Source organism: Schistocerca cancellata, chromosome 3, assembly GCF_023864275.1.
Source record: "Schistocerca cancellata isolate TAMUIC-IGC-003103 chromosome 3, iqSchCanc2.1, whole genome shotgun sequence".
Taxonomy (NCBI): domain Eukaryota; kingdom Metazoa; phylum Arthropoda; class Insecta; order Orthoptera; family Acrididae; genus Schistocerca; species Schistocerca cancellata.
Window position 1 is genome coordinate 600020593 of NC_064628.1, and position 24686 is coordinate 600045278.

The following is a 24686-nucleotide window of genomic DNA, read 5'->3' on the forward strand; positions in this document are numbered from 1 at the left end:
TACACTGTACAAGATTCTACCTTTAGAATTGCTTTAGTTGTACGACAGAGACGCCCTCGGTGAAACATTAGCTGAGCTAAGCCTCTGACAGATGCAGCATGGTAAACGTTTTGAACATAACATCTAGAAAGCATACGTGGCTTGTAAAATGATCAGTAGCTATAGACCGTTAATCCGCGTCACACTACAAACTAGATACCGCCTGAAATGGATTCAGCAGTATACATGAAGTGCAATTTGGGCTTTATAAGGTTATTTCACAATGGACATCACGTAACGGAACGGAATGTCAAACGTTCGACGCTGCGTTTCGTATGGGTGTATTCATTCAGACCGTCAATGGAGGTGGGTGTCACTGTCAAGGATTCTCAGGAAGAAAGTTCTGGAGTAGACGTTCGCAAATACTTGAAGTTTACCTATTCTCGCTAGGACTCCTCACTTTACTGCAATGACTTACGTTTTTGTGTCAGCCTAATCTTTATTTTATTACTTGTTTCATTTTCGGGACACGCTGTGAAGGGATCGTGACAAATCTACTACAAAGTTCTCACAAAAAAAAAAAAAAAAAAAAAGAATCAAATATCAGAAGGCAAAAATTGATTGACGTTTTAAAATACCTGAATAAATAAAGTCTTCAGTGCGACTGAATAAGAACATAGAGAGATAAAAAGGCTTTCTGATGAAAATAGTTTTAGCAGTGAAAAAGTCAGCTCTATTGAGGAATAAAAATACAGATGCTTGTCGTTAACTGTCAATTAGAAGGAAAACATTACGCAGACATCATGTTTTTCCTTCTAGGCATTTTTTGAGGGGCTTGAGTGAATATTTTTGTCGAGAAAATATATGTCGATATTTTAAAATGGGTATTATTCCTTCAATTGTACATGCCCAGGTATTCGAGGGCGTTAACGCACTACTTCCAGGATTGGGGGAGACGGGTCTGTGTCGAATCGGACCAGCCTCTTGAATTAACGACCCTCCAGCTTGGATGTGACTTTTGGGCTGTTTTTCACGTCGAAGTGCGTGAATACCGGTCTGGTACACACGTCTAGCGACAGATACATGCAACGCCAGCATACATAAAATATCCTCACACTCAAACATGAGATGTACTCCAGACGTAGGCAGATAGGGTACATAGATTCTGTCCCAGTGGGAGTCGTGACGTGAGCAACGCCATACGGCCACCAACTATCACTAACACTGCCGAAACCCGTACAACGGTGCCGAACCCCTAGAAAAATGGGGTAAAGCAAAGTGAAAGAAGATTATTCGTACTTCCTTCCAGTTTGAACAAACTTGCTGTATGATCTACGTCAGAAACATGAATTTTGCTTTGGTCAAAAGTTACTACACTGCTAGTTCCTTGATGCTGTTACTAGGTTAATTTTTTGTTACGTGACTGTCCTCCATTACCATAACGCTACTTTCACCGTACTGTATGCTGGTGAAAGAGGTGACATTACGATGACTTCCCGTCTAGTGTGAATATACGACCATTTGACGGTACTTTTTCGTTGACGGTACTTTTTCGTTACGTGACGGGCCATTGCCATTCAGTGTGAACGAGAGCCTTTCAAAGGACTGATCACCTATTGAGCAGTTTGGACGCAGGGTATACTGTCCAGAAGCCGGCGTAGACAGCCTTTCAGCGAACGAGCGGGAGCGAATGAGAATTCCTCCTTGTGTAAACGATAGGCAGACGTGAGCAAACGACGGCCGCTAATGTCTGGTGCACATTCGCTTCTGTTCGTTCTTGTTCTGCTGCTTCTCCGACTTTTGACGACCCATCAAAGGAAATTCTTGTTGACATGAGTTGCGCTGGCAATGGAGCGGTCCGAAGAGAATGTAGTGTTGCTGATGGAAGAATATAGATAATACTTGCTTGTGGTATCAAAGATATTCACAGGACACATGATGATGGAAAAGAATATGACAAGTAGAAAATTGTCGAGACACTAGAAGATACAACAGGGAACGTGAGAAAGACAATAACGGTGAACGGAATGAATAAGCACGAACTCTGTAATTCTTTTTACTAAAAAGGAAACGCGCAGTTAATTTGTTGAGAGTAAACAAGTGCGAACATCTATGTATTAACGTATGCTGATTAAAATTAAAATATACCAAAGAACTGATCATTCTCGTTACGTTCATGGTATCTGTAATTACATGACTGATTTAGCACTGTTCCATTACAGATCTCTGATGATAAATAAATTTTTTTTATCCGAGATGACGTTATCTGCCCTCTAACAAACTAAGACCTGTTTCGTTAAGTTATCTATGTAATAGGTCGTATGTACCTAAATCATATTTTTTGACATTAACTTCCTTACACGTAGCTATTTAAATAAAATCCTTGAAGTGCTTCGCACTTGTCACTGCAAAAATTAGAAACTTTCTGATATAAAGTAGCTATTGAAATGCGGAACAGTCACTAACATAAACGCCTCTGGTTGTCAAAAACCAGAAAGTAAATTCTATCCTTTTTCCTAGTTATGTTGCCCGCTAGTAATTAGTGTTCTGCTTTTAAATTTCCTTCTCAATTGTGATGAGGTGCCAAGATTTTGGACTGATGCTAAGGAAAGCAGCAGCTGAAATTCAATGTTAAGTGCACTTCCGCCACGCATACCACGTTTACGTACAAATCCAAAAATCTAAATTCCTTCTTTCCCACGCCACTTTGCCTACTTCGTCGAAACGAATGCACGCGCCATGTAAAATACCCCTTTCTGAATATCAAACGTTTATATTATAGCTCTTACTATATAGTGTTGTGCCCTATGTGTCGATTATTAGCACCAAAAAGCAACAACGCAACAATCGTAGGCTATGTTAGTTATCTCTTCCGTTTCCTGTACTGTAAACGCTTGTTTGCAGATACAGGCGAATTGTTTGCGAATGCCCATTCACGTATGTTCGCTTCCATTCACTCCCTTGTAAAGGGGAATTTAAAAGTGTTTGCATACATACTCCCTGGTTTAAAAGCCGATTAGACTACCAGCCAACGATTTAGATAACTGTTTATTACGAATTACATTAGAAAGACTTCAAGTGGGTCTCCGCGATTATTTTTTGTTGAATCGGAAGATGTACGATTGATGTGACTTACACTAAACCCCTGGTGCCACATGTTCCTACTACTTTGTTGAAACCTTAGATGTCTGAACCAAGGTTGATCAGTTCTAATTAACCTAAGATTACTAAATCCTCGTAAAATTTACGACTGCAGTTGCGACCAATTCGCGGTTGCCGCCAATCTGGTATTGTCGTATAGGGTGTAAAGTAAGGCATTTTGTACATATTTTGTTTGTGACATACCATTAGAGACCTTACAATTGTAATTAACTAGAGAATGAACTATAAAATATGAAATCCTTTGATGAAATCAGTAAAATTTACGATGGTTTAGTAACAATGTAAAATTATCCCCCCTTGGTGTTTCAGGGTTAGTAAATTTAATGGCAGTCGTGGATGGTATAAGCCCGCGTGTATTCGTGCTTCTACGGTTTAAATAACTTACACTGTGCTTCAGTGGGAAGTTGTGATGGCACGAGGCATTTGCTACCTTGGATTGGGCGGTATACTGTATTCCAACAGGAATACGACTGCCGGCGCTTTAATGGTTTACGTACAGTCGGTGTCGAGAAACGCTGAAAAGCTCCTCCTCATACTCATCCAAGCAGCAAATTAGGTGCTTTGTTGCTCCAAGTCGAAAACAAGAGGCCGTATCTACTAACTTCTTCGTGAAAAATACACCAGTCAAGGCCTACAGCGCAACTCTTCGTATCTCGAAGGATCCTGCAACGAAGCATTAAATTCAAAGAGCGATTCTTTGTAAGTTATTCGTACCACCTTGTTTGATAACGTCGACCACGTTCACACTCGGGTTATGCTGTTTCTCTTAACCTGTCACGTATGAAGAGGAACACCGAAACGCACCTATTAGCTGTGGTACGACGTTCTTCCTCCGACTATTGGACCGAGTTATCCAGACAGTTGTAGGGGGACTGGACTCCGATCTATGATGCTGTTTAGTTTTTTCATAATTGTCAGGGCTGATGGAAAAATCCTAGAATCTATCGGCGACTGACTCTTGTTTGAAAGACGCGCCTTTGGATATGTTGTATTAACATTTAACCACAGATACGGATCCACACCCCCGACAACAACACTGTCAAAAACTTAAACCATGGTGCAGTTGTAACGGCAGATGCTTACACGCTCTATCCATATCTGATACTGACAAGGGAACGTTTTCCTTGCGATTGGGCACGCTGCCACACCATCGGTGACTACGGACATGTGTCAATATTTTTTCAGTTGCAGATTGTGTTTGGATGTTGCATTGCGTTTATAACTTGAATTAAAATAAACGCAAAATATGGTACTGACGACACCATTCACGATGACCACAGAAGCGCACTGCCGCGTTCAGGAAGTTGGCGGCAAAGTCAAACACGTACAAAAGTAAGGTCATTTTTAAGGAATTTTCGTAGGCAGTCTTACAGTATGTTCATGAAACCGCGCTCCGATACCCGTTTTTTAATGTAGGGCTAAAATGCACCGCAGCGAATAATTTGGAATTATGCTTACGCCCTGACATAAACTTTATAACTGACACCAAATACACAGGAGCGTAAACTTAACAAGAAAATTATACTGGAAAACCGCATAGCTTTTGAAGTATATGGAACATGAATGACTCTGCAACTGAATTTGATGGGTATAAATAGAAAATATCAAGCAACACCACTGATTTATAAATCATTTGGAAACACAAAACCGGTTAATGCACACACGCACAAAACAAGTAAAACCCCGATGGTGGTGGTATAAAATAGGCAGAAGAAGAAGAAGAAACAGTGCTTAACATTGTGGGGACTTGCAACAAGTTCACTGTATCTGCCGACATGGCCCAACCGTGAGAAGACGAAGACTACACAGCGGAGAACGTTCTCTACGCTTAGGTAATGTAGCACCATTTACTAACAGCGCTTACATGGTTTTACGTTCGTATTCCCAACATGTCTACAACAATTCGTGGTCATACAGTGCTGCTAAAGGTAGAGTGGTACATATACCGGTATACTTGTAAGGAGTGCAATCGGTATTACACACTTGAGAGTATAGTAATCTACGGGTTCAGTCGGGTAAGCTAACGAAAAAAAGTCTCAGTTTCACAACAATGTATCTCAAATCATATTCAGTGGCAGGTAGGGAATACTGCGGTCTTAATTTAATGAGATCGTTCGCATGCACAATCTTACAGCGAATATCCCGTAGTGGTACCCGAAAATGTAAGAGAGTAGACTAAATCATTTGCCATTGGGTTCACATGATGATCTTCTCAAAGCTGTAAAGTTTCCGAATACATGACACGTCGTACTGTAACTCGCTAAGCACACATTCGCAGTGGTCGAACATTCCACGGATGTAGCTGACAATGGCGACAAGTCTCATCACCGAAATAATGTGACTGTTGGACACTTTGAACCTGCAGTACACCCGTGGAATGTTAGATCAACAAATACGCCAGGACAAACTGAAGTATCACACACAGTCGCAGTATTCACCAGTAAGAGCGCCTCTTCTCTTTGAACGGTAACCGAGTGCTGAGCGTCCAAACACCACATTGTTTCCGTTCGTGCTACGGCGGAAGAGCTCTTCACGAACGCACGGTTTTCAACAGGATCTGCTTCCAGTTTTAGAACATACGGTCAGTAGGCCTATTGTGCAGCTACAGTTATTCACAGATCGCGAAATCTTACGTGTACGTAATTCTCTCGGAAGACGCAAACTGTGTTATAGTAATCGTAGCCACCTCCTCGTGCTTCAACAGCCTTAGGAGAATACAGTGACCGTAAGCGAAATACATAAATTACATTTTTTAACTTGGGTTCACACAAACGGTGCCGTAATCAATTCAAAGTGTTTTCTTTGTTACTACATAACACACTGAAAAGAGATGACCATAAAAAACTTTAAAATTAAAAAGTCCTGTGTTTTTCTGGAGTTTTTATTGTGGCAATAGACATTTCGCAATCACACCTTCATCATCACTTCTCTTGATATATAAGGACCTTCACTGTGATGCTATTCCAGCAGAATGTGTATATGTGAACTTTGTTGATTTCTTTTGCATCTGACATCAAAATCAGGCAACTCCCCCTTATTCCACACACACAGCTTTCAAAGATGACTCTACAAGTTTGAAGAAAAAAAAAAATCACATTTGATGGTGACTGGCTTAAAAGTCGAAAGCGGTTATGCTACCTACCATCTGCGCTATCTACCATCTGCTTGACCCGACGTTGAAAAATTGATAAAACAATCATTATGAAAAACTTGTCTGTCAGATATGTTGTGGTTGATAACTGTGCAACCTACACACGAAGATTATACCACTGCCGTCCAGGAATTCTCGTGTTTTTCTGTCAGAACGTACACTTAGAAATTTGGACACACATCCTTTGCTGTACAAGAATCTGTAAAGGATTTCACCCCTCAAATTTACTCATCATTTGCACTTTGAACTAGAAAAAAACTGTCTCATGTTGGAGAAGCATTTTCGCATTACATGTTTCAGCTCCGGCAACAGATAGTGAAGATTCGCTCACTCTTTTACGTTTATTGGTGTTAAATTATTAACCCTAAAGACACAGCAATTTTTATGCTTCTATCGATACACAGTGCAGTGTTCCCATATATAGGGATGAACGAGTAAATCTCGTATCCGTACATCGGCCTTTCGTTAACTCAGGCGTAAACCAATAAAAGACAAGGTAACGCGTGACAACTTACGCGTCTTGACAAAACTGAAATACTTCAGCAAGGAAAGCACTGCGTATGCAAATGAATCCTAGAAATAAATTAACGGACGCAAGACTTCAGTTACGAATATCTTGAGCGACTGCTTATACCCGTCGAGTTATACTGGATACCAGGAAACACGGTGCGGCAATAACGGTTATGTCCAAGACTACCGTTTCTCGTGTGTTGCTCCGCTAATAGTCTGAAGAATTTTGTCCTAAGGTCTAAGTCTGCCCTGCAAACGTTAAGGATGCTCGAAACAGAGGATCCGGTTGTTCTCGGCACACGTTACCCTCGCGCACAAATTCTTGAAGACACACATGGTCGAAAACACTGCTGTGTTGACGCAGAAATCGCCGACACTGCACGCACTCGGTCGCAGAGACTCACCTTGGAACGGGTAACCAGCGAAGCAGGGGCGCATCGTGCCGAAGTTGGTAACAGTCATCTCACAGCCCGCCAACGTCGTCCGCGCTCCCGTGACACACACCGGCGACAGTTCGGCTGCTCCCACGCCAGCACGCTCCAACGTCACGGCCGCACGGCGCGCTACTGACTGACTCCCGCGCGGGACGCCCACGCGTTTTCTACGGCGGGGAGTGGGGCGAGCCACCGCGGGGCCCCGCCGGCGCGCTCCGCGACTTCCGACCACGCCTACAGTCCCGCCGACACCCGACCAATTGCACTCTAGCTCCGCCCCACTTCCGGCGGCGGCCCAATCGCGGGAGGTTTGGGCGTGGCGACCCCCACTCCCGGCCGAGACCCGCGGAGGGGGAGTGGGAGTAACGCGCCAGCCGCTTCCTAATTGCGTGTTCGAAAACATCTGAAGAGCTACCGGCCGCAATTAGAGCAGCGAGCTCGTAATGACGGGGGCGCGCGATATGAGATGCGCCTATTTCCACGCTACTCCGGCAGCGCAGGCGGCTATTACGCGCGCACAAAGGGGAGCTACTCCACACCGACTGGTATTAAAAGCGTATTTGCATTTGATGTATGACGTTTCTTTTACGCTCAGAGCGCGTGTTGTGGAGTCAATGGCCGTATATTTTCTGATTCGTTGCGTCTTTAAATAGTGGTTTCATACGGAGATACATAAAATTAGTGGATGAGCGGAAGAAAACTGTGAGAGTTCCGGTCATGTATATTTTGGGGCGCAGACGAACAAGTGGAATGAACTGTTGAACACCGTAGGTAGTCTTCAAGGCAAAAGTTTTTCCGTAAAGTCACCATCCCGATTAATCGGTGAAATTTCTTTCAGAGACGGAGAAATATGTGGTGAAATGTGGAAGACGAATCACACTGCGCGCAATATCTATTGTTGTTGCTTAATATTAGTAAGAGGACTACTTTGACTACCGGAAGGGAACGGACGATAGCTCACATACTGAAGCATCAAAAAACCATCCATTTGATAATGGAGGGAGGTGTCTGGGATAAGAACTGCAGAGCCAGACGAAGCAGGTTCAAGTGGATGTCTGTGGCAGTAGTTACGCGGAGATGTAGAAATTCGGGAAGGATAGACTAGCGTGGGGGCATTCGTCGGACTGAGGACAACAACAGGAACAACAATAATCGTAACAACCACAAATTACTGTGTTTTTGTAGCTGAAGTTCAACTACGAATTTCAATTGGCTCTAAGCACTAAGGGACTTAACATCTGAGGTCATCAGTTCCCTAGACTTAGAACTACTTAAACCTAACTAACATCACACACATCCATGCTCAAGGCGGGATTCGAACCTGCGACCGTAGCAGCAGCGCGGGACTGAAGCGCCTTGAACCGCTCGCCCACAGCGGTCGGCCTTTCAACTAAGATGTTCGTTTCTTCGTTAAAAGTTTATGGAAATAATTTTTTGTTTATTTTACCTGAATACGCAGTCGAACTACTATCAATAACGACCATCTGTTTTTTTTTTCGTAAAGTAATGAACAGCCGCCTTCAGTCACAATCCTGATGTTATTTCAGTGCACGAAGCAATTCGAGTCCTGGGGGCTCATCTTCAGGTGCTGTGATGGACTACATCGATTATTTTGCCAGATGTAGGTTAATTCTCGTCCTAGTAAGATTACAATGGTATATTACAAAGCGGGTAAATCGTAAATGTAAGTTTAAAAAACTAATACAAACCTAAAAATTACTTTATTTTTCGATTTCTATTAGTTTTGTGAACCTATATTCATGATATGCCGGCTTTGTAATGTTGTTGTTGTGGTCTTCCGTGCAGAGACTGGTTTGATGGAGCTCTCCATGCTACTCTATCCTGTGCAAGCTTCATCATCTCCCAGTAACTACTGCAACCTACATCCTTCTGAATCTGTTTAGGATATTCTTCTCTTGGTCTCCCTCCAATACTAAATTGGTGATACCTTGATGCCCCAGAACATGACCAATCAACCGATCCCTTCTTATAGTCAAGTTGTGTCACAAATTTCTCTTCTCCCCAATTCTATTCAATACCTCCTCATTAGTTATGTGATCTACCCATCTAATCATCAGCATTCTTCTGTAGCACCACATTTTGAAAGCTTCTATTCTCTTCTTGTCCAAACTATTTATCGTCCAATTTTCACTTCCATACGTGGCTACACTCCATACAAATACTTTCAAAAGCGACTTGCTGACACTTAAATCTATACTCGATGTTAACAAATTTCTCTTCTTCAGGAAAGCTTTCCTTGCCATTTCCAGTCGTAGTATACTATTGTATATATTGTATATACTTCGTAATATACTATTGTAATCTTACCAGAAGCAGAATTCACGATGTTTCTGCTTTGTAATATACCATTGTAACCTTACCAGGACCAGAATTAACCTAAATCTGGCAAAATAATCGATGTAGTCTGTCAAAGTACCTGAAGATGATCCCCCAGGGCTCGAAATGCATCGTGCATAGAAATAAAATCACGTTTGTGACTGAAGACGGCTATTCTTTAATTTACGAAAGTAATACAGTCACGGAAGAAACACTGAAATGCATGCGCGCCGAGTACGTGGATGCGCCGGGGCTCGAGCACCCACACACACAATCTTGCGGATGCACTGCACCCACAAAATTTTTAGTTTGGTAAAAAAAAAAAATATTTCTCACTTGCCTTTGTGTAATAGTAACAGTAATGAAATATTAAAACATTGAGATGGAAGTTAAAATTTCTGACCTCCAAAACAAATCTGTTTGTTTCAGATGTCTTCTTGCAAAGGCAGCCAAGCAACACACTCCCAAGTTGCTTGCCTTTCTTGGGCCAAGTCAAAGGCACTGCCCGGAATAACAAAAAATGGTTCAAATGGCTCTGAGCACTATGGGACTTAACTTCTGAGGTCATCAGTCTCCTACAACTTAGAACTACTTAAACCTAACTAACCTAAGGACATCACACACATCCATGCCCGAGGCAGGATTCGAACCTGCGACCGTAGCAGTCCCGGAATAACAGTTACACTATACTGTGAATGGAATCCCGTCTGTTCGGCTTGCTTACATGTTTCGTTAGAAGTGATACGCTGCAATATGCCCACTCCATTCGTCAACAATTGTTAATTAAAATATCTGCTGGCCAATATTGTGCAATAATAAATAATCTGAGATACACGGAACATCAACAGTTATTTATTTATTTATTTTAATATAACAGCGTTACGATTTCAATGAAACTGTTTTCACATAGAATCTGGATTGTTACTGTTTTGTTTGTTGATTGAATGGGCTTGAAGGGCACGGGAGCTTCAGCCATTGATGTGTACCCACAGACATTTTGGAAAGTCGATACCCTTGTAGTGACAGAAACGGATAAAACCAAACTGTTATATTTCTTTTTGCCTATGCTTCAGAAACTAAAAACATAGTTGACAGTATTAATTACAGTTTCATAGAACTAGTGATTTCTTAAGAGAAAATGGCATTGGAAGAAAATTTATAGCAATAACCGTGGGCGTCTGCAGATATTTTTCCGGAGGAGGAAAGATTCGAAACTTGCTAGTTTTGATAATAACTGATTTGATGAGTCCGAAAATGTGTCGTGCACAAAGAACAAAATTTGACAAGAAGCACACGAAACTGGTTGCATGTAAAAGTATTTTTAGATTGCTTTGGAGCCAAAGCGGCAGGCATATTTCAAAAGCATATGCAAAGCCGTCTCTTTATGTTATGAACATGAACGTGGATGCCACATGTCTGTTTCAATGATCTGATCTTCATTTGATTAACTTCAGGGTAGCCAAGAAGTTAAGGAATCAAAACTAGGAAATATTCACACTCCCATAACGTTAGTTTGGAACTGAGAATTAAAAACCTGAAACAGGAAAAAGAAGTCAGAATGACTGCGAAAATGATGTTGGAGATCAACAAGAATGTCACGTTACTACTACTGGAACAGAACACATTGTCCTCAAAATCACTTGTTAATTCTGTTTTGTCATCTGATTGATCATTAAATTACAAGACGCTATATCTGGTTTTATTTTTAGGTTTAATGAAAAATTTGGAAGGTGTCATGATGATTTACGATGGTTATGAGTTGTATCACATCTGTTTACGATTTCAAACTATAAGTGCTCAACTAGTTGCTTATGTTGTCAGTTACACTTACGATTTTCATTTGTGATGACGCACTGAGACTTATTTCCGTTTTCTGTTGTATGGAGACGCCAGATGATGGCTATTAACACCTGAAAACGGTTGTGCAATAAAGTTTTGAGTAGTGCAGCTGCGTGCAATCATGGCTCTTCAACATTTCCTAAAAGCTGATATCATCGCATCCCTAAAATAATGCCCATTGTCATTGGATATTTGACATCCATTGGTCGATAACGGTATCCTCCAGATTTCTTCAACGCATGGAGGAAAGGACTATTGTACGGTACAGAAGAATACATTCGCCTCCACGCACTTTGTAAGGTCTCGCAGTGTGTAAATAGAGACGTATAGCCCATTTTAAAAACGTGTAACGTAAAAGACCCTTTGCTGACTACGACTGGGATTGCAATTTACATTTCAACACAAACAGTGACGCACTGTTTCTGCCATTTCTTCCGCCACTGGACTCCGAAGCACCTCGAAAACTACTCTAAGAGCGGATCTACACTCGTATATCATTATTTGCAGAGTATGAAACAGTGTTTTATCAGAAAACGTTTTGGTTTGATTTTATCACCTGTTTCGGTCCATACGATCATCATCAGATACATTTGTCATTATAAACTAGTACACTAAAACAAAAAAAAGCTTGTAGCCAGGACATCTCCCATCAAATGATGTAAAAACGTAATGAAACTATAATAAACAAACACAGTTATCCCGTGGCGTAATCGTCAGCATGATGCTTTTGCAACTAAGAGTTGGAATGACAGACACGTGAGTGGTAAACTGAAAAAAATCGGTTTGAGATCACGCATTGTTTTATATTCTACAAGTTCTACACATCAGATCGCTGTGTCGTTCACTGAGGTTATGTCACATTTCATCGTATTTAATTAGTTTGGTAGCCTTCAACCTGAAAGTGAGAAATGTTGAATCAAGTTCATTTACAAAGAAACTCTTTGTGTTCTTTCCATACACACTAGATGAGGTATATTTTATGTATTTTCACTTGGTTCACTACAATTTTAAACATTAGTCTTTCAAGTCACCTAGATTCTGTAGTTTCTCCTATTTGACTAACCGAAAGTGTATCCGATTTCTATCGCATGTGTAACACATTTTATCTTTACCCGACCTATAACTAACCGTAATTTGGGGCCCCACCTCGTGTTGTATCTGTTCAAGCATTATGTCGCTGATTATACTGAGACAATACTATATCCTTAGCAGTTACTGTGTGAGATTCTATTACAGTTTTTGTGTCTTACTCTCCTATACTCCCTCCACCCACCCACCCCCCCTCCTACGCCCCACCCACCCACCCACAAACACACACACACCTTGCATAAATTTCGTGGGATGCCCATGGAGCTACAGGTAGTATTATGGGTACTAAAGCACTAGGATGTTCATATCAGCCTTCGGTTACGGGAGAGGTTTACAGTACTAAAATACAGCACGTATTTAAAGGTGATTCAAACAAATATCGTGCGCACAATTAAGTCAGACTGCTCAAATATTATGTTTCAGCCCACAAGGACGGCAAAGATCAGAGCATTCTACAGCACTACGGAAATAAAGAGAACGTAATATGAAACTGTAATAGGACAGTGACACGTGTATTTAATTTATTCACATTTATTGAAGGTGTCAATTTAAATGTCCTGCCTACTGTAGGTGGTACAAATACCTATTGCATAAATTAACGGTGATACAGTATACTTAGAAATTTATGCTCTTGTTCAGCTATAGGCAATAAGCTCTAAGAAAGAAATAATTGACACCGTGACAGTAGGTTGGCTTTCAAAAGAACTGCACGGAGAACGTGGAAACAACCTCATCCAGACAACCATCTGCAAGCATGGAACGCTTGGTTGACCTGTTTACCTGCATCTATCTTTTGCCTCTGAATGCGCCTATACAAATTTATCTTTTTACAACACGTAGTTCAGGTAGCAGGACGTAATAAACACTGAGATGCGTCAAAAAATGCTGCATAATGCATTACATTCATTCTTTGCTACTAAGAACCAATTTAAGTAAATGCCTGACAACTCTCAGCCTTCTTAACAGTTTTCATTTGCGATGCGCAAACGGCTTAGGCGAAAACAATAGCCGTCTATAGAGCTGTGGAGCGGCGTTACCATGGAGACGTTTACAAAATCGCATTGTAGACTCGCGAAGCATCTGCGCCCATCGTACAGGAACTGTTCGGGATCATATTTCTTAATCTGGATACTGTATTTATAAATTTGTATATTATGCGTATTCCTTTGTACGACTATTTCATAATTTGAAAGGTATTTCACGAATAAATGAAAATGAAATTTTTTCGGATCTACACTACAGAAAAAGTTCAGTTTTTGTTTTCGTTTCTAATAGAAAATTGGTAATATGAATACCCGGACAATGCCAGCTTTGTCAGCTAACTGGTCTACAGTTATGCTCATCCGATCTATTACCCTTTTTGTAAACAAGAGTGGCCTCTGCTGTTTTCCATCACTGGGGACTATTCACTCGATAAATGTGAGCTAGGAAAGGAGCTAATTTCGTGGTGTATACAATGTGTAAAATGCAACTGAATTTCGTTCAGGTCATGATGTCTTTTCCCTTCAGTAGTTTTAACTGTCTTCCGACATCGGTGTGCATAACATCGCTTATGTTTTCATTGTCTTTAACTCACTGAGCCCATAACATTAAAAAACGATTCTTGGACAAATAATTACCGGTAATGAACTATTGCAGATAATTCACCGATAGTGAAAATTCAAATCGACAGAACACATAATGCCTACGGATATTTGTTTCACAGAGACTGAAATGCCGGCTGGACTCGCAGCCTGTGATTTATGTTGGCAGTGTCTTTTGCGATTCACCTTTTCTGTTGATTGCTCACGAAGCGATGACCGATGCTACGTCATATTAGTGAAAGGACGACTTACCATTTCTTACGAGAATACAGAAGTGAGCCACCAAAGTACCGCCAAGAGGAGAGGAAACCTGCTGTTTAGTTTGTCTACAATAAATGAAAGGAAAAAAATAACCTTTTGGCACCATAGGTTGTCTTGTTTCCATTATCTATCTTTCAGATAGCACGTATTGCACACTCATCTGTCTATATGAAGACAAAAAAAAAAAAAAAAAAAAATCGTACGCAACATAGTGGAAAAGCCTATTCGAAATCCAGGTTCAAGAACTACTTTGCACTTCAAGTCGGAGTTTCCTTTTAAACCAATTCTAATGCTAAATCGTTTTTGTTGGCTGTTATCAGTATCTTCTCTAAGACATTATATGTTGTGTAACTATTTTACATATTATCCCACGCAATTCAAGCGCAGACTATGTATTATCTATTGTGATAACCATGTAACAATAACACAATGATTGATTTAAAAATCTCTGCGTCTGAATCGTTCAGAAACGTTAGCATCGTTAGGAACCATTTGATAATCAACCGATAGTGACCAAAAGGCAGGAGGCCTTTACGTCGGTGTATAAATGACAAGCGAAGAAATGTAGCCATAAGTCTTTTACTAGTTTTTGTTTCCATTTTGATCCAATATTTTTGTCCTGACATGCCGATCACATCCAATACCATCGGTTAAATATTTCAATCCTTATCAGCCCTTACAGTGTTTCCTATGGCCCTCCTTCTTGCGTTAACTTAATTGTGTGTGTACGCCCTAGCAAAGTCTGACTAACTTGTTTCTTCTTTTGCGGGCCTTGCCTGTGAGATACTTTTCTCTCTTGTTAATGTTTAACTATTAACTATTCTTCGATTTCTATTAGGCCATATCTGAGCACTTGAACCATAAGATGACTTTTCACATGTTACTCTCCGATTTTCTATCGCTCCACGTTACACATCCATAGATTTCAATTGCGGTTTAGAGTCAAGGGAAGATTCCCATAGAGCGCCTCCATTAAAAGAAGTTACGTCTGCCTTCTGTCGTTCGACATATTGTATTAGATTGCTTTCCAAGCATCAAAATTGTTTTACTTCTACTACTTCTCCGTCATCCCCAATTTCAAGTTTCAGCATGTCGCGTCTCTTTAATAATCTTTGTCACTTTTGCTTTTGTTTTGTTAATCCTTAACTCGTGTTTATACGGGTTTCCTGTAAACAGCGGCCAGCAAATGTTGCACTCGGTGAAGTTTGCGCACAGAAAAGACCGAGGAAGGGTTGAACTCCACAAGAACCGACGCTCTTACATGTTATCATACTTTATCACCGCCAACATTATTATAATTTCTCTTGCCCTCCTCTTTTCCTGCTTCTGTGCGATCGTCATCTAAAGCTCTGCATTGATGATTAGTTTATCTAAGCACCTTACAATCTTTGGTTCTAAGTATTCCTCGGAAATATGTTGATTTCTATTTTGAACTATGCCAACTCACGGTCCTCTCTATTTTCGTTTTCTTCATGATATTCGGGTAAACTTTAGAGTGGCCACTTTGCTCGTTGACACTTTCATGTCGAACCACTAATCTTATAAACCAGTGGTTGCCAACCTTTCTTAGTTAGACCATTACCCCTCAGTGCAATCAGACAATAGCTGGTGCTCCCCCCCCCCCTCCAGGCATCGTCCCCCTCCCCCAACACACACATACATTATGGCCAACTTCAGCACCTAACTAAACTGTAGAATGAAATACTTTTCTTGGAACACTTTTATTTTTAAAATTATGAAAGATGAATGATATTTGGTTTGTGTGTGTATGTTTGTGGGAGGGGTGGGGTTTTAGAATGTATGACGAAGTAATTCGTGGTGCATCGCATGTGCAAACCACAACTCCTCCTCGGATATGAAAGCTAATTATCCACGGCGAGGGTAGACAATTATTACGAAAAGTACTTCCCCTTCATTACTTCTCTTTACTGCGGCACTTGCTTGACCTGCACACTGAAACTCCATTTAAAATAAAACAGGTTCAGATGTGTTCACTATACTTACTGTTTGTGAATCACTCCTTACTTCTGAAATGGGAGAAATTAGATGACTTCAGGATATTAATGCTTTGTGTCTAACCACTGTAATAATAATAATAATAATAACACTGTGAACAGCATTATTGTAGCCCATATGTAGTTACTGCTGTGTCCTGCTGTCAATTAATTCATTTATGTGTGTCGAAGCGAGTAATGAAATAATTTCTGTGCTACTGCAGTTACTCTCTACAACTTGGAGAAGATATTTTCTTGAAATATTTAGCATTTGTTACCCATATGTCTCACTTTTATCGCCAGCGATGTACGGAACAAAGCACAACATATGTGTGTAGTGAACTATGAGAGGAAACTGTAACCTCCACCGCATTTATGCTACTAATTGAGGAAAAGTAATTATTGATAACTTATATAATCAATATTAGTCTTACAAAATTGTGATAGTAGTAATGATATTTTCAAAAGTATCGTGACTGAAGCATACACGAATCGTTTAGTTTTTATCCCTCACAAAATTCCATTTTGTCGGTCAGGGGGTAACCACCCCCAGGCTGGGAACCACTGTTATAAACGCACAAGGTGCACTAACTGAACGCTACAAAAGTTAGAGGCTTAGTAAGGGTGATTGTGCAGGCGGTCATCCACTGTGGTAAACCAAGACGTTTGAAGCACAGATAGGTCATGGCGTGTAGAGAGTTTTTCCGATGGACGAGGTGACTGGCTGCCAAACTGTGCCATGAAAGACAATCTTTTATGAATTTAAACTAAGTCTGTTTTTCGACAGAAACCTTAAAACAACCACGTAATTGTAAAAATGCGGCCAACGTTTATGACGTGTGCAAGACACCGAAGAAATTACTGCTTCCCCCGGTTTTACGGTGACTATCAGGCCAGAACGCGTAAATAATCAAATATATTTGTAAAACAATAAAAGTATCTAATTCTATATACAGAGTTCTCGTGTACACATTATAATCCCCTCCTGGAAACTTATTTGCAATACCAAATTTTCCTTTGGCTTCCCTTTTCATGTATTTATGAAAATATTAATAAGTACAACATATTGAGGATTATTTCGGATTATTTTTAGCGACGTGAAAATTTAAAGCAAAAGAGGAAAAATATTTGTACATGGAGTCTCGATACCATGACCTTCGAGTTACCGTTGTGGGCTCTCTCCGCTGCGCCAACCGCTTCCTGGAAACTACATTTACATAAATGGCTGAAGCCCCTCCTGCCCCGTTCCAAAAATGATTTTTTTTTTTGTTTCAGACGGTTGGCCATTTGGAGCTCCCACTTCCGTCACTTTTATTTCTGGCGAAGCCCTGCATAACCACAAATTTAGACGCAATCGGTGATGACGTATAAGCGCGGACCTCTTGTTAGTGAGATGGTAGTTTCCGCGAATACTGAGTGCAGTTTTCGTACCTCTGTTTATATGTGCTGCTGATTCCGATGGCTGTCTTGTCCTCATCCTACACTCCATTCATTTTTCGTGATTCCCCTAAAACGGTTAAGAAAAATGCTGGTATGGTTCCTATTAGAAGTACACGATCGCTTTTCCTGGCCTCTCATATACAACAGCGACATCAGCAAACAGTCGCCAATTGGTACTCACACAACCCATCAGTTCATCTGTACGTATAGAAAACAAGAGTGGTTCAGATTTCAGTTTTCCTGGGTAACTCCTGACGAAGTCCTTGCCTCTGATTGATTTTCTCCGTCCAGAATAACGTACTAGGTTCTATTACTTCAGAAGCTTTCGAGTCACCCCTCGTACCTCAGAACATGTTCATTAACCGTTTGCAGTGAGGTACCGCGTCAAACCGTTTCCAGAAATCCAGAAATATGGAATTTGCCTGTCACACTTCATCCACAGTTCCCAGGACGTCATGTGAGAAACTGACAAGTTGAAATTCCACGCTCGATGTTTTCTTTATAAATCCATACTGATTTGTGGACGAAAGCTAGTCTCTCTCATGGAGATTTATTGTATTCGAACTTAGAATAGGCTTAAGAATCCTGGAGCAAACCAATGTTAAAGATATTGGTCTGTAATTTTGCGGGTCCGGACTTTACCCTTCTTATATATAGTAGTCACCTGATTTTATATATATATATATATATATATATATATATAGAGAGAGAGAGAGAGAGAGAGTCGCTACTCTCTGTAAATCTGAAGTGATATCCCGAAATGGCGGCTTAATGTTTTCAACTCTTTCAGTTGGTTTCTTACGCCAGGAGTTATTGTTACATGACCTCCATAGGGGAGACTGTGCGACGGTCAAAAAAAGATATGTCTGTACGATCCTCTTGGGTGAATGATTTCTTAAACGAGAAATTAAAAACTTCAGCTTTCATTTCTTCTGCTGCCACAGCAGAAATGCCGACGTATGACTGCATAGAAGCCTTCGGCCAGACTACTGGTTTTACTGAGGACGAGAACTTTCTCAGGTTCTCGCCAAGATCTTTCGCCAGGGTATGAGATGGAAGTTGTTCCATGCTTCGCACATCAGACCTACCTCGACATGGAATGTACTAGACTGTTGCCCTGGCCAGGGCAGTCTGCAGACCTCCCAAGAGTTGAAAACATCTGGCCCTGGACTACGTTAGAGACCAGCACTCCACCACTCTTCGGCCACTACGCCTGACGAACTGTGGCGCAGAGTCAAAACACCGTGGAATGTCTCAACCGTATCCGTCATCCACGCTCAGTTGGAGCCGATGTCCAGTCGGGTTACTAATGTTGTTGCTGCTTAGTAGCCCTATATTAGGGGAAAGTGACCTGTTATCATGTATTGTTTTTATATTTAAAATTACCTATAAATCTGAAGTCTTTAAATTATTGACAACGTGCTACACTATTAGGCAAAGGTTGCTACACTGGACAAATTCTTTATTTTGATACTCCAAGCCTTTATTATGTATCTAATTGAAACAAAATGTGCAGTAGAAAAAGTTACATGTTGCACACTTTCATCAAGTGGTATTATATTTTGAATAAACACATAGCACACGTAGGTATCACTTAAAAATTACAAATGTGTAAATGGTCAAAATTAGGAAACCGATTGCCTAATTTGGAGTTTCAGTTGCTGAAATTGAGCCAGATGGTAAAAGAACGATTAAAAAATAAATAAGAATTATAATATTTTAAATAAAGCTTCAATTCAACATATTTATTAAACAAACATATATTTAGGTACTTAGGGTGTATTATACAAAAAAAGTTTGAAATATTCGTCATCATTAACATGATAATATTAGCAAATTACTGAAATAATTTTCGTACTCATAGCTATAATCACTTCAAAAAAAAAAAAATATAGGAAACTTGTTTCACAGAAGAACATAAGAAAATTTGACACACTGAAATATACTAATAATTTGTATTAACTGGGATTAATTATGGCAAGTTACATTGAAGTCTAATTGCAATCTGAAGAGAAAAATTTCTTTATGCTGGACTTCACATTGGCACATCATGCATGAGCCCATAATTTATAGTCCACATACTGTATCATATCATCTTCTTTAAGGTTGTTACACAAAACACTGAGCCAGCTAGAATTTCCAACAGTGATATTTGTCTCCTGCTCTTTGGGAAATAAAACTGTCCTAGCTTCTTTTTGTTTCTTTACTTGACCGTTCGATTTCTCTAATTGGTGCTCATAAGAGCTGCTAGTGATTGCAGTGGCATTCTGTGCTTTTTCTCTTCCTCGAGTTGCAAGCTTGTTGCACGAATTTGGAAGGGATGACACCTTGTTCACAGTCTTCTGGAATTCCTTTATGGGTGTAGTAGGCTTGCACTCGCCATCACTTGAAATGTCTTCTGAAGAAGATTCTTATCTAAACATTCGTAATTGGGTTTCTCTAGAAAATTATCACCAGTTTTCAAGCAATCAGCTGGTGGAAAATGATGATCTGAAACGCATTCCTATTCACAGGCCAAATTCCTCCTGAGCGAAAGGCACTCTGCGCTATTTAAACCGTTGGTGCTCAGCAATAGGCTGCATTCATCACTCAAAATACCTGATACTGCGTTATAGTTTTACCTATGTTTTCATGTTACCACTTGTCCCGGGCTTGAATGAAGTAGGTTAGAAGAGTTGCAAAAAACGAAACATCAAGTGGTTGCAACTTGTGGGTAATGTGCCCAGGTAACTGCAACATGATAATACCATTATCACGAGCGTACTCAACAGCCTCTAGATTTCTGCTATGTGTTGTGTGATCATCAAGTAGCAGGAGTACAGGCAAATCCTTCTTACAGTTCTCATGGTTTTTGACGTGTTTGAGCCAAAACACCAGCAACGCAGAATTCATGTAACCAGTGTCTCAGATGTTAACTACACTCCCTGGTGGGGCACCGATTTCAAGTTCTTGCTGCGTCCTCTTACGCTTGAATGCAATCACTAATGGAATGAAGTCCCCAGCAGCACTGACAGCACAAACACCTGTGGTGTTAACTCCTCGCTCAGCGCTTGTGATAGATCCCACTTGGTGCTTGTCGTTTTGCGCGGTAACTTTTTGTTGCCTTTTTTTGAACCGTATCAAATCCAGATTCGTCGACGTTATTCATACTGTTAGCTGTAATTCTATTCTCATTGACTGTTTTCTCAAGGGGGTTGAAGAAGTAATTCACATTCTTTCTATCAAACCCATTTGCTGTGGCCACTGATATTCCTTTTGGCTGACAGATGTAAAGCTGTGTATTTCGTCTCATAAATGAATAAAACCACTTTTTACGCGAATTTTTTTTTCTCTGTTGAAAGAATGAGGTAGTTCATATTTCTCTGCTGTGTCTAGTACAGGTTTATGAACATCTTTGATAGTAAATCCAAAAACCTCTCTTCAACTAAATGGAGATGGTCTGCGATAACTTTTTTCATCACAGTCGTAGAAGTTGAGTGTCTTCCGAATAAATTAACTTCATTTCAGAACGTGCTTTTTCTACCAGCATGTCTCTTTCTTGTAGCTTTGGGTACTCCATATACACGAGTAAACTCGTACATGGTCACCATTTCTGTATGCTGGCACGGCTAACTTGCCGTAAATTCTTCTTTTTGCCCTCATGGAGACCTGTTAAGGTTGTAAGTAGGCTGTTTATGTTTTCCTATTGGCAACGTTACGTAGCGCTCTGTATGAAAATCTCTGGCTGTGCTGTGTGCAGTCTAAGGCTAGTTTGCATTGTTGTCTGCCATTGTAGTGTTGGGCAGCTGGACGTCAACAGCGCGTAGCGTTGCGCAGTTGGAGGTGAGCCGCCAGCAGTGGTGGATGTGGGGAGAGAAATGGCGCAGTTTTGAAATTTGTAAAAATGGATGTCATGAGCTGCTGTATATATTATGACTTTTGATGACTATTAAAGTAAATACATTGTTTGTTCTCTTTTAAAATCTTTCATTTGCTAACTATGCCTATCAGTAGTTAGTGCCTTCAGTAGTTTGAATCTTTTATTTAGCTGGCAGTAGTGGCGCTCGCCGTATTGCAGTAGTTCGAGTAACGAAGATTTTTGTGAGGTAAGTGATTTGTGAAAGGTATAGGTTAGTGTTAGTCAGGGCCATTCTCTTGTAGGGATTTTTGAAAGTCAGATTGCGTTGCGCTAAAAAATATTGTGTGTTAGTTTAAGCACAGTCGTGTATAATTGTTCTACGGGGACGTTTACCCGTACCTATTACTTATTGCAAAAGTTTAGCCATCTTGAAAACGCAAAAACATTACCCGTATCTACTACTTATTGTAAAAATGCACTTACTATTGTTTGTTATGAGTTTCTTCTAAACTGTACCGCTCCAAATGAGGAAACAGGCAATGGTCCAACTTCGGCAACTGGACGCCGTATTAAAGCGAATAACGCTACAGAAACACAAAAAAATTGAACTCTAGTTTTGGGATGTTTAATTATTAACTAATGAATGGAACTTACCAACTATACTGTAGATAATTTATTTACCTACTCGTACTGTATATAAAAGCTAGTCATTTGTAACATAACACTTGCAGCAAGAACGAAGAAAATACATTACTGGCCATTAAAATTGCTACACCACGAAGATGACGCGCTACAGACTCGAAATTTAACCGACAGGAAGAAGATGCTGTGATATGCAAATGATTAGCTTTTCAGAGCATTCACACAAGGTTGGCGCCGGTTGCGACACCTACAACGTGATGACATGAGGAAAGTTTCGAACCGATTTCTCCTTCACAAACTGCAGTTGACCGGCGTTGCCTGGTGAAACGTTGTTCAAGAATGGTTCAAAATGGCTCTGAGCACTATGGGACTTAACATCTGTGGTCATCAGTCCCCTAGGACTTAGAACTACTTAAACCTAACTAACCTAAGGACATCACACACATCTATGCCCGAGGCATGATTCGAACCTGCGACCGTAGCGGTCACGCGGTTCCACTCTGAAGCGCCTAGAACCGCACGGCCACACCGGCCGGCCAAACGTTGTTGCGATGCCTCGTGTAAGGAGGGGAAATGCGTACCATCACGTTTCTGACTTTTATATACGTCGGATTGTAGCCTATCGCGATTGCGGTTTATCGTATCGCGACATTGCTGCTCTCGTTAGTCGAGATCCAATGACTGTTAGCAGAATATGGAATCTGTGGGGTCAGGAGGGTTATACGGAACGTTGTGCTGGATCCCAAGGGCCTCGTATCACTAGCAGTCGAAATGACAGGCATCTTATCCGCATGGCTGTAACGTATCGTGCAGCCACGTCTGGATCCATGAGTCAACAGATTGGGACGTTTGCAAGACAACAACCATCTGCACGAACAGTTCGACGACGTTTGCAGCACCATGGACTATCAGCTCGGACACCGTGGCTGCGGTTACCCTTGATGCTGCGTCACAGACAGGAGCGTCTGCGATGGTGTACTCAACGACGAACCTGGGTGCACGAATGGCAAAACGTCATTTTTTCGGATGCATCCAGGTTCTGTTTACAGCATCATAATGGTCGCATCCGTGATTGGCGACATCGCGGTGAACGCACATTGGAAGCGTGTATTCGTCATCGCCATACTGGCGTATCATCTGGCGTGATGGTATGGGGTGCCATTGGTTACACGTCTCGGTCACCTCTTGTTCGCATTGACGGCACTTTGAACAGTGGACGCTACATTTCAGATGTGTTACGACCCGTGGCTCTACCCTCCATTTGATCCCTTCGAAACCCTACATTTCAGCAGGATAATGCACGACCACATGTTGCAGGTCCTGTACGGGCCTTTCTGGATACAGAAAATGTTCGACTGCTGCCCTGGCCAGCACATTCTCCAGATCTCTCACCAATTGAAAACGCCTGGTCAGTGATGGCCGAGCAACTGGCTCGTCACAATACACCAGTCACTACTCTTGATGAACTGTGGTATCGTGTTGAAGCTCCATGGGCAGCTGTACCTGTACACCCCATCCAAGCTCTGTTTGACTCAATGCCCAGGCGTATCAAGGCCGTTATTACGGCCAGAGGTGGTTGTTCTGGGTACTGATTTCTCAGGATCTATGATACCAAATTGCATGAAAATGTAATCACAAGTCAGTTCTAGTATAATATATTTGTCCAATGAATACCCGTTTATCATCTGCATTTCTTCTTGGTTTAGCAATTTTAATGGCCAGCAGTGTAAAATAATGCCAACTGTTCTCGCTTCATTGGCTGCCCGCTTTGCCACAATACCTCGACAATATTTCGCTCCAGTAGAGCCAATTCAAAATTTACGTTACTAGTACACTGTCGAATACGAAGATGGCGTAACTTAGGCAACGGTCCAACATCGGAAACTCCCCCCTTCTACTCTTGCAAAAAAACTTCCTAATAATTTCTCACTCTGTAATAGCCGAACACAGAATTAAAATGTGTAATTTTTATCTCCGAAAAATATGGTTACCAATTTACGATTTTCGGTTTTCCTAAAAATGGCTCTGAGCACTATGGGACTTAACATCTACGGTCATCAGTCCCCTAGAACTTAGAACTACTTAAACCTAACTAACCTAAGGACATCACACAACACCCAGTCATCACGAGGCAGAGAAAATCCCTGACCCCGCCGGGAATCGAACCCGGGAACCCGGGCGTGGGAAGCGAGAACGCTACCTCACGACCACGAGCTGCGGACGGTTTTCCTAATTACAGCTTGTAAATAAAATCTAAAATTCAAGCAACCGACGAACTTAATCCCAGTCTCTTTAGAAGTATCAGTTGACACAGTTGTTCGCAGTAAACTATGGGGTTTTTCAGCATGGTTTCATCAGCACTTGAATCGGAGTTTTCCTCAGCATGATTCTGCTGCTTCACAACTTCCTTGTTCTATCTTACGAAGA

General features: G+C 41.0%; 1 protein-coding gene across 1 annotated transcript in view; it reads right to left on the reverse strand.

The window, feature by feature from the left end:
- LOC126176457 (protein gooseberry-neuro-like) overlaps positions 1-7362 on the reverse strand; it is a gene marked incomplete at its 3' end in the record, with an annotated part of 144953 nt that extends 137591 nt beyond the window's left edge. Inside the window, exon 1 of the mRNA XM_049923613.1 lies at positions 7207-7362. Within this exon, the coding sequence (XP_049779570.1) occupies positions 7207-7264 (58 nt within the window). The remainder of the gene's footprint in view (positions 1-7206) is intronic.
- Between the last annotated feature and the right edge of the window lie 17324 nt (positions 7363-24686).